Source organism: Pelodiscus sinensis, chromosome 22, assembly GCF_052426305.1.
Source record: "Pelodiscus sinensis isolate ZL-2025 chromosome 22, ASM5242630v1, whole genome shotgun sequence".
Lineage (NCBI taxonomy): Eukaryota > Metazoa > Chordata > Testudines > Trionychidae > Pelodiscus > Pelodiscus sinensis.
The window spans coordinates 17763578-17772932 of record NC_143073.1 but is presented as its reverse complement, the minus strand read 5'-3'; the positions used below and the strand labels follow the sequence as shown (position 1 = coordinate 17772932).

The following is a 9355-nucleotide window of genomic DNA, read 5'->3' as shown; positions in this document are numbered from 1 at the left end:
CAAAGCCCCTCACACAGGGATGGGGGCCTCCAATCTCTGAGCTCACTGGGCCCCTCCAGCCCTCCCCTGCCCCCCATCTGCACCTGGGGGGCTGCCGTGGGGGAGGTCTGGGCTGGGTGGAATGAGTGGGTGTTCTCCTCTCCTCAGTGAGTCACCCCCAACCACGCTGTGCACAATTTTATTGCCCCTGGGGGGTGCTAGCGTAGGACCCCCGAACCCTCCCAGTTCCAGCAGGCGAAGGATGGGCTGGGGATGTGCACTGAGCCCTCCTCCTCTGCGAAGTCCCCCTGCCAACCTCCAGAGGCAGCCCCGCCCGGGCTGGGGGGAGCCCAGGGAGTGCAGCCTGGGGGCTCAGGCAGGGGCCACACATAGATGCGAGCGGAGTGGGCTGGGCGTGGGGCCAGCTGGCCCCCCAGGCTGCGGGGCACGGTTGGGCGGGCTGTGGGGCACACTGAAGGTGTGCCCAAGGGGCCACTGGCTAGGGTGTGCTGAGAGCTTCGATGGATCCTCTTTCGGGGTCTTTGGTTGGCCTCCGAGGTGCTGGGGGCCCCCCAGACCTCTGGCACTGCTGGAAGGCAGCCAGGCCTGGCCCGGGCGGCAGCTGGTCCCATCCAAACGCCCACTGCAGGGGGTGAGAAATAAATTTGAGCCCTGCTCACCTCTGCTGTCCCCCTCTTGGGCGCATGTGGGTCTGGCCCCCACAGCTCAGCGGGTGCTGCCCCAGGAGAGGGCAGACCCATGCTAACTCCTGACACTTGACTCACCTTTGGGGATGAGGAGGCAGAGCAGATCCTGGACAAGGGGTCTGAGGTGCAGCCAGAGCTGGAGGGGGGAAGGGATCAGATACATGTGCCCCCTTCCTCCGGCTACTGTCCCAGCCCTGTATCATCACCCTCTTCCCCCTCCCCCCCGACCTTGAGCTGGGGTCTGTCCCTCAGATTCAGCCCGCCCCAGCCTGGTACCCTCACAGCTTTCTCCACCCAATATCCCTGCAGGTGCCCTGCCCCCCAGGTAACCCCACAAGAGCTCATTACTCCCATGGGATATTGCTGGAAGGAATGGCCCCTGGTGGCACTTAGCCAGGATGCCACTGGGGGGAAGTGGCTGGGGAGGGCTCTGTGGGGCTGCCCCAGCATCTCACCAGGCTGGCTGTGTTGAACCCGACACACAGCAGCACTAAGACTGCCAGGGTCCCCAGTGTGGCATCACCCAGGCGCTGGCAGGAATCACAGGGCATGGCCGGCAGCCTCTCCTATGGGGCAGCCCCATGGCTGGGATTCCTGCTGTGAGGCAGTGCTGTGGGCCTGTTACCTCATAATGCAGTGGGAGATGGGGACTGGGGCCAGGCTAGGGATCCTGACACAGCTTGTAGCTATTAGGCTGGGAAGTTATCCATTCCCTCCTCTGTGTTCTTGGGGGGGGGGGGGGGACACCTGCTGCTGGCCTTGCCCCCCCTCCATTCCCACTCCATTGTGATGTCAAAGAGGGCTGGTGCATAGGGAGCAAGGTGATTGGCTGCAAAGAGGAGAGGTGGGGGGTGGCCTGGGCTTGCACCCTCTTGTCAGTTGAGGGGAGGGTCCATGCCCTGGGGCTGTGTTCTCTAGGCAAGAGCAGGAGGTGCAGGAAAGATGGAAGTGCAAGCACCCCCGCACCCCTCCCCGTGCACTCATGCTCTAGCCCAGTGTTTCTCAACCCTTTTTTTATGAAGTACCCCTTTTAAAAAAAAAAAGTACCTCCAGCCCCCTCCACCCAGCTAACCCTAACCCAATGCACCTGCCCCTCCCCCTGAGCCAGATCCCCCTCCCCTCCCCCAGAGCAGGCACTGGACAGACGGTAATCCTGTTTTTGAAGTGCCTGCTCTTGCCGTCCGGCCCTGCCTTGGGGGCTTGACTGCAGGGAGCAAGTGGCCCTCTAAGCGCTGGGCTCGCTACGTGGGACTGTACGCTCCCACCTCAGCCCGGTGCCCCCCTTAGCGTGGCGCCCGATGGCAACTGCCCCGCCCCCACTACGCCACTGATGTGGGGGGGGGCGTCCTTTGGAGCAAAGCTTATTATGCCACTTCACTGTCTTTTAGCTTCTCTCTGCAGCGCCATGGGCAGGGGCCATGGTGATGTGTTGTACTGAGCTGCTGGTGGGTGGAGGTCCTGCACATCTCCAGGCTCAGCTGCCCTCCCTGCTGGAGTACCCCAGGGAGGAAACAAACTAGGAGAGTGATTTTTTTTTTCCTCCTTCCTCTCTCCCCCAACCTGGAACAGCCTTGGGTCTCAGTGGAGCTGCTGCAGCCACGTGCTTTTCCTGCCAGCGCTGGGCAGCTGTTAGCGTCCGGGCGTGCAGCTCTGAACATTCAATTTGACAGGCACGTGCCGCTGCCCTCTCCCCAATCCCCTTTGCAGGGCACAATCCTGGAATTTTTTTTCCAAATTTCACTTGTGTTGATGTGCCCCCCAGACTTCTCGGCTACGTCTAGACTGGCATGATTTTCCGCAAATGCTTTTAACGGAAAAGTTTTCCGTTAAAAGCATTTTTGGAAAAGTGCATCTAGATTGGCAGGATGCTTTTCTGCAAAAGCACTTTTTGTGGAAAAGCATCGGTGGCCAATCTAGACGCGCTTTTGCGCAAAAAAGCCCCAATTGCCATTTTCGCGATCGGGGCTTTTTTGCGCAAAACAAATCTGAGCTGACTGCACTGGCCCTTTTGCGCAAAAGCTTTGTGCAAAAGAACTTTTGCCCGAACGGGAGCAGCACAGTATTTCCACAAGAAGCACTGATTTCAGACAGTAGGAAGTCAGTGTTCTTGCGGAAATTCAAGCGGCCAGTGTAGACAGCTGGCAAGTTTTTCCACAAAAGCAGCTGATTTTGTGGAAAAACTTGCCAGTCTAGACACAGCCCTCTTGCGTACCCCTAGGGATCCATGCACCGCTGGCTGAGGAACACTGCTCTGTTACGCTGGCTCACTCAGTATCTCTCTGGGTACATCTCACTGACCCTATTCCCTGCCGGGGCCTGGGCACTGGGGCCCCTTGGTCTCTGCCTGTGGCCACACCAGGGCTCGGGCTGCCCAGGGTCCCTGTGCCATGCAGGAGGCCAGCCTGAATTCATTCCCTAATTCCTGTGTCATCTGCAAACTTTTTTTGGGAGAAGGGGGATGAGCTGTTCTTTGCCAGGTTCCTAATGTAGCTGGTAACTAGCCCAGGACTGGGAGCCGGGTCCCCCTTGAAACGCTTCTCCAGGAGCCAGCTTTTCAGCCACTGAACATAGGCCCTGCCCATGTTACACAGCACTCGTTAGACATGCAAAACGGGCGGGGCCAGGTCTGAGGGCCGCCTGGCATTGAAGACTGTCACAGCTGCAATGTGACCCTGGCCAGCCAGGCCTATCCCCTCCATGCAGACAAAGAGCACGGTGGCACTTGAATTCTGCCTTTATCAATTGAATCCTGGATTGCTGAACTGTCTCACGCTCATTGGACCAACTGGCCTGAAATCACCCAAGTCTTCCTGCTTGCCCTTTGCAGAGAGTGTTAATACAGCCAGCAGATGAAGCAACCCTGATTTGCATGTTTTGGTACAAATGTGCCCCAGGATCCGCTCTAATCCCCCCAGCCCCTGCCTTGTCAGTGTTTGGTTTCCCTTCCCATGGGCACTGGTCTGTATGGAGCTTAATCAGATGGATTTTGGACCAATGCTGCTATTTGACGAGGTCATCTTGGTCCAATTCCGCAACCCCGCCCTGCTTCTGCAGATTTCATAAGGAGTTGCTCCACTCAGTTAGCTGGGCTGTTAATGAAGATACCAAATATACCCCAGCCTGACCCCTGTGGGATCCCACTAAAGATGCCTCTCCCAGTCTGACTGCAAACTTTGACAGAGACTTTTTGTCATTTCCTCTAGAACACATTTCCCTGAGCTTGGCACATAGGAGTCTGTCAAAACTCTGACTAGAATCAAGCTAAATTAAGCTATCACATGGCTATGATGCCATTTTCTCCCAAATACAACACAGAAATCATTAAGCTTTTCTGCCTTGTTACTGATGATAATTCCTCCATTTCCCTTTGTCACACAATTCAGTTTTGTTCCTTGTGTGCTTTTACATTTTCCCTTGTCCTTAACTCTGCTGGCCTTGGAGCACCTTTGCTTCCCTTATCAAGGTTCTACAATGTCTAGCACCCTTGTCATTGCTAATTTCCCCTTTCTCCTGGTTGTTATTTTGTTACATTTTTGAGCTGCCCTGCTAAACCAGCTCCATTCTTTTGAGTTTGGGGCTGTGACTTTTGGGACAATTTGTTGCATTTTTTCCTGATTATAATTCTTCCTCCCAGCTGAGGTCAGCTACGAAATGGGCTTAAAGCAGCAAGTGCATCTCTTGCAGGTGTAAACTTTATTTGTTCACCCATTCACAATGGGATCAAATCGTGATCACTGGTACATAAGCAGCCATGGCATTTTTTTAATTCTATCATCGGGCCCTCTGTCAAGTCGGGTCTAAACTAGAATTCAGAACAATCCCCGAAGCGAGAGGTGAGAAAAAGACACTTCTGGAACTGATCCATCACTTCTGAGGACTCCCATGCTCAGGGCCTGGAGCGGTCACCCCGATTTGCTGTCTCCAGGCACAACCCTGCTAGGATTTGCCCTGTTTGGGGTGCAAGGCTTTTTGGGCGAGGAAATTGTTACTGATGAGGCATAGAAATTCCAAGGGCGTTGAGCCCTGACACTCACTGCAGATAGCTGTCTAAGGAGCTGGTTGTCACCCCATCTTAGGCACTGGGCTAGGATGCTGACCCATGAGTGTTCATGGTCATTTTCTTCCGAGTCAGCTGTCACAAGCGGTTCCTTCTGATTTCCAGCCCTGCAGTTCCGAGACACACACTTGCTTCCTGACAATCATGCACAGCTGCACACTGCTCTGCGAGTGGTGTGATGCAGACATCGGCCCTGCTGAAAGTCCTCACACACCTGTACCCCCCATGCACTGAGCCAGCTGCCCTTCTGGATTAGACCCATGGCCCATCTACCCTGCAGCCAGCTAGAACTTACACATGGGGGAATGAACAGAACAGGGCAGTTTTGGGGAGGTCAAACCCTGTCTTCCATGCTCGGCTTCTGGCAGTCAGAGTTTTAGGGACACTGGAGCATGTTGTGTCCCTGCCCCGTTGTCTGATAGCCACTGCTGGTCCCTGTCCTTACTCAGTTTTTTCCAGAACCTATTTATCACAACATTCCCTGATGAGCTCCACAAGCTGGCGGTGCATTGTGTGACATATTTCCTGTTTGCTTTCAAACCCGCTGTCTGTTAATGGCATTGACTGACCCCAGGTTCTTGTGCTGCTCCATTTGTGCACCAGGCCGTCTGCTCCTCGACCCAAACGTGTTGAGTTATGGGCACCCTGCGAGAGAATGTCTATGCTGAGTGGGGGGGGGGAGGACTCCATCTAGGTGACCCCTCTATTGAGGAAACTCCCCTTGCCCCTGCTCCTGCTGTCTCACTCCCGTCCCGTCCTGTCATGTGTCCAGGGAGGGGAATGTGTGTCTCTAATCCCTCCCCTTCTCTCCCCCCATCCCCCCCAAAGTCTGAGCTCTGGGCTGCCCAGCTGGTTCCCTCGGGGTGGAGACCTTGGTCAGCATTGAGCTCACTTCCCTGTGACCCAGTGCCCACTACCAGCTTGCAGGGTGACTGGCATTAGTTATGGGACCTGGGAACCATGTCCAGCCCCTCCCCTCCCACCTAGGTTTGTCTCCTGGGCCATAACACTGCCCCTGGGCCCTCCATCCCCTGAGCCTGCTGTCCCACCATTCACCAGGATCAGCTGACCCACAGTGCACAGGACCAGCTGACCCACAGCGCCTGGGTTTCTTATGCCAAGTGTCTTCAAACCAATTCGCTTCTTAGGCACGGCTTTCTTGGCCTTCACTGGTTTGGGTTTTGTTGGTTTGGACTTGGCTGCTTTGGGCTTCACCACTTTGGCTTTAGCTGGGCTCTTAGCTGCCTTTTTGGCTTGGTGGCTTTCACTTTCTTCGGACTCTTGGCAGCTTTCTTGACGGGAGAAGCTGCTGGTTTCTTAGCTTTTGAGGCTCTTTTTTGCCACCACAGCCTTCTGGGGTTTCTTGGCGGCCTGGCAGGCTTCTTGGCAGCTGTTTTCTTAGGCTTCACCGCGGGCTTCTTAGGTGCCTTTTGCTTGGTGTCTCCCAGCTTCTTACTGAGTTTAAAGGAGCTCGAGGCACCGATTCCCTTAGTATGAACTAAGGGGCCCTTATTCACCTGGCTCTTGATCCCCAGCTTGATGCAGCTGTTACTCTTCTCTACAGCGTATCCTCTGGCAGACAGAGACTTCTTAAAAGCAGCCAATGACACCCCTTTGCGCTCCTTGGAAGCAGACACCGCCTCAGTGCTCAGCTCGGTCGTGCCGGGACCTGCGGCCTTCTGGGCTTTGGATCCTCCTGCCGCCTCCCTCGGCTTCTTAGCAGGAGCCTTTTAAGGTGGAACAGGAGCTGCAGCAGTTTCCAAACGCCCCACTCCATGCACTGAGCCTGACTGTCCCACAATGCACTGGGCTTGGATGTCCCACAGTGCACTGGGCCTGGCCATCCCACGTTGCATTATGAGCTGTACGTGAGCTGACATGGTGCATGGGCCCATGTTGGAGAGCACAGCTTGGGTGTTGTCTTGGCCTAATTCCCCCCCCTTCATTCATCTCCTGCCCACTCCTGCTCCTCCCAGCTTCCCCATGTGGGGTGTAATCAGGGCCCACCCTGCTCAAATTGGAACTGTGCCCTGCCAGTGGGGCTGTGGCAGACTTGACACTGGGGATCAGGGACGGCTCTAGGTTTTTTGCCACCCCCCCCTTTTTTTGTCCGGGGAGGGTCCACGTGTAAATGCAGCTTGCACGGCTTGTTGGGGGTGCGCGTGCAAATACAGCTTGTGCAGCTTCCTGGGGGGTGAGGCGCGCGCTTCAGGGGGAGTCCAAACCCCGGGCATTTTCATCTCGTAGGAGAGCGCCAGGGATGCCCGCGTGAGGACTATGGGAGGGCAGGTTCATCCACAGCAAGCCAGTTAAAGACTTCCAAAGCAGGCAGCTGTTCACATCCCCTAGTGCTGGCATCCCGGCCCCTCGCCTCACTCTGCAAAGGGATGTTATTATTAGAAGCCTTATAATCACTCAGGGCATGTCTGCACTACAGCACTAATTCGAACTAACTTAATTCAAATTAGTTAATTCGAACTAAGCTAATTCAATTAGTGCATCTAGACCGAAAAACTAATTCGAATTAGCATTTTGCTAATTCGAAATAACGCGTGTACACTGATTGGACACTGGGTCGCATTTAAGGGCAGCTGAAACCGGTTCCAGCAGGGCATCAGGTCAGTAGTTGCTTTGTGTGGCTGCTGTCCAAGGCTATCTGAGGCTCGTGCTTAAAGGGACCCCCCTGGACAGCCAGTTCTCAGCTTCCCCACTTGCTTGCCAACCTCACCGAGGGACAGCAAAGCGTTTTCCTCTCCGCCTGCCTGTGTCGGTGGTTCCCATTGGGGACGCCGCTGCAGTTGGCACCATGGAGCAAAAGCTCGCCCTGGGCTTGCTGCTCCAGTTTTTGCACTTGCTGCTGCAAGCCTGCCAGGAATGGCTGGAGGCTGCCTGGCACCATCTGGTGCACGTCAGCCCCCTGCCTCTCCTCCAGGGGTCATGGAGGAGCGGCAGCAGCACCCGGATGCCAGCATGCCCCGCCGCATCTGGCATCGACACCAGCAGCAACTGGTGGGACCACATTGTCGTTGAGCGCTGGGGAGTCCAACAGTGGACCCAGAACTTCAGGATGAAGAAAGACACCTTCCTGGAGCTCTGCGAGTGGCTCTGCAGCAACGAAACACTCGCAAGAGGCCCGCCATCCCCCTCCAGAAGCGTGTGGCCATCACCCTGTGGAAGCTCTCCACGGTCGGGAACCAGTTCAGCTTGGAGAAATCCACCGTCGGAGCAGTGCTCATGCAAGTATGGCACCCACCGGTCTCTGGGCCGGGGAGGAGGGGGGCTGCAAGGAGGGGATGGGCCGCCCCAGGGAAAACAGGGTGGGGGAGAAGGCGAAAGTGCCCCACATGGGAGGGTTCGATCTGTCGTGACTGTACTACACACCGCCCGCGGTGGCCACGATTGCAGTGGGGGTTGCTTCTGGGAGTGGGGTGCAGGGCAGTGCCAGGGAACAAACACTCCCAACCACCCGGGTGCCCCGGTGATTTGCGGTTTGGTGTGTCTCCCTGCAGGTGGTCAAGGCCATCAATCGGGTGCTGCTCCACAGGGTGGTCTGCCTCGCCAACGCGGTCATCCAGGGTTCGGCGCCCTCGGCTTCCCCAACTGCGGGGGGGGGGGGCCATCAATGGGATGCACATCCCCATCCGTGCCCTGGAATACCAGGCCTCCCAGTACATCAACTGCAAGGGGTACTTCTCCGTCCTCCTGCAGGCCGTGTCTGACCACCGGGGCCAGTTCATGGACATTAATGTGGGCTGGTCCGGCAAGGCACACGACACCAGGGTGTTCCACAACTACGTGTGCCAGAGGCTGCATGCCGGGACCTTCTTCCCTGACCGCCACATCAGGGTCGGGGACGTGGACATGCCCATCTGCCTAGTGGGGGATGCGGCCTACCCCCTACATCCCTGGCTGATGAAGCCGTACACAGGGCACCTCAACCCCTCCCAGAAGGCCTTCAATGCCAGGCTCACCAGGGTCCGCATTGTGGTCGAGGGGGCCTTCGGACACTTGAAAGCCCGATTTAGGTGCCTCCTCACCTGCCTCAACCTCGCCGAGCACAATATCCCTCCCGTGGTAGCAGCATGTTGTGTGCTGCACAATTTATGCGAATGGAAGGGGGAGGCTTTCCTGCCAGCGTGGATGGCTGAGGCTGAGTGCATGACTGGCCAGTACGCGCAGCTCCGCACCGCTGCCGTCCGGGAGGCCCAGCGGGGGGCCGTCCAGATCCGGGAAGCCCTGTGGGAGAGCTTCCATGTGGAGGAGGACTGAACTCTCCCTGCATCCCCCACTGGAGCCTTCTTCCACCCTCCCTTTCTTCCCCTTTCCCCTCCTTAACCCCCCTTCCTAATGTCAAATAAAGACACCTGTTTTGCCAACAAAAATCTCTTTTTATTTTACATAACTGGGGTGGGGGGAGGGAGGATTGAGGGTGGGAGAGGGGAGGGGAACCTGGGAGGAGGGAGCTGGAAGAGGGAGAAAGAGGAGGAAGGAAAGGGAAAGCTAAGGGTTGAGGGTCCTGCTGGCTCTCCCAACTTGCAGCACTGCGGGGGCGTCGGGGGGGGAGTGGGCGTAGAGGGTGGGGCAGGAGGGATGGGGAGTGCAGAGGGAAGGA

At 56.7% G+C, this 9355-nt stretch overlaps 1 protein-coding gene and 1 pseudogene across 1 annotated transcript; one reads left to right on the top strand and one right to left on the bottom strand.

The window, feature by feature from the left end:
* The first annotated feature begins 19 nt into the window (after positions 1–19).
* LOC149521839 (uncharacterized) lies at positions 20–9125 on the top strand. The gene is made up of 2 exons (XM_089772547.1): positions 20–7983; positions 8253–9125. Exons 1-2 carry the CDS (start codon positions 7550–7552, stop codon positions 9010–9012), a joined length of 1194 nt encoding a protein of 397 aa, XP_089628673.1. The 5' UTR covers positions 20–7549; the 3' UTR covers positions 9013–9125.
* Positions 5206–6623, bottom strand: LOC102461803 (uncharacterized; annotated as a pseudogene).
* Positions 9126–9355: the final 230 nt, after the last annotated feature.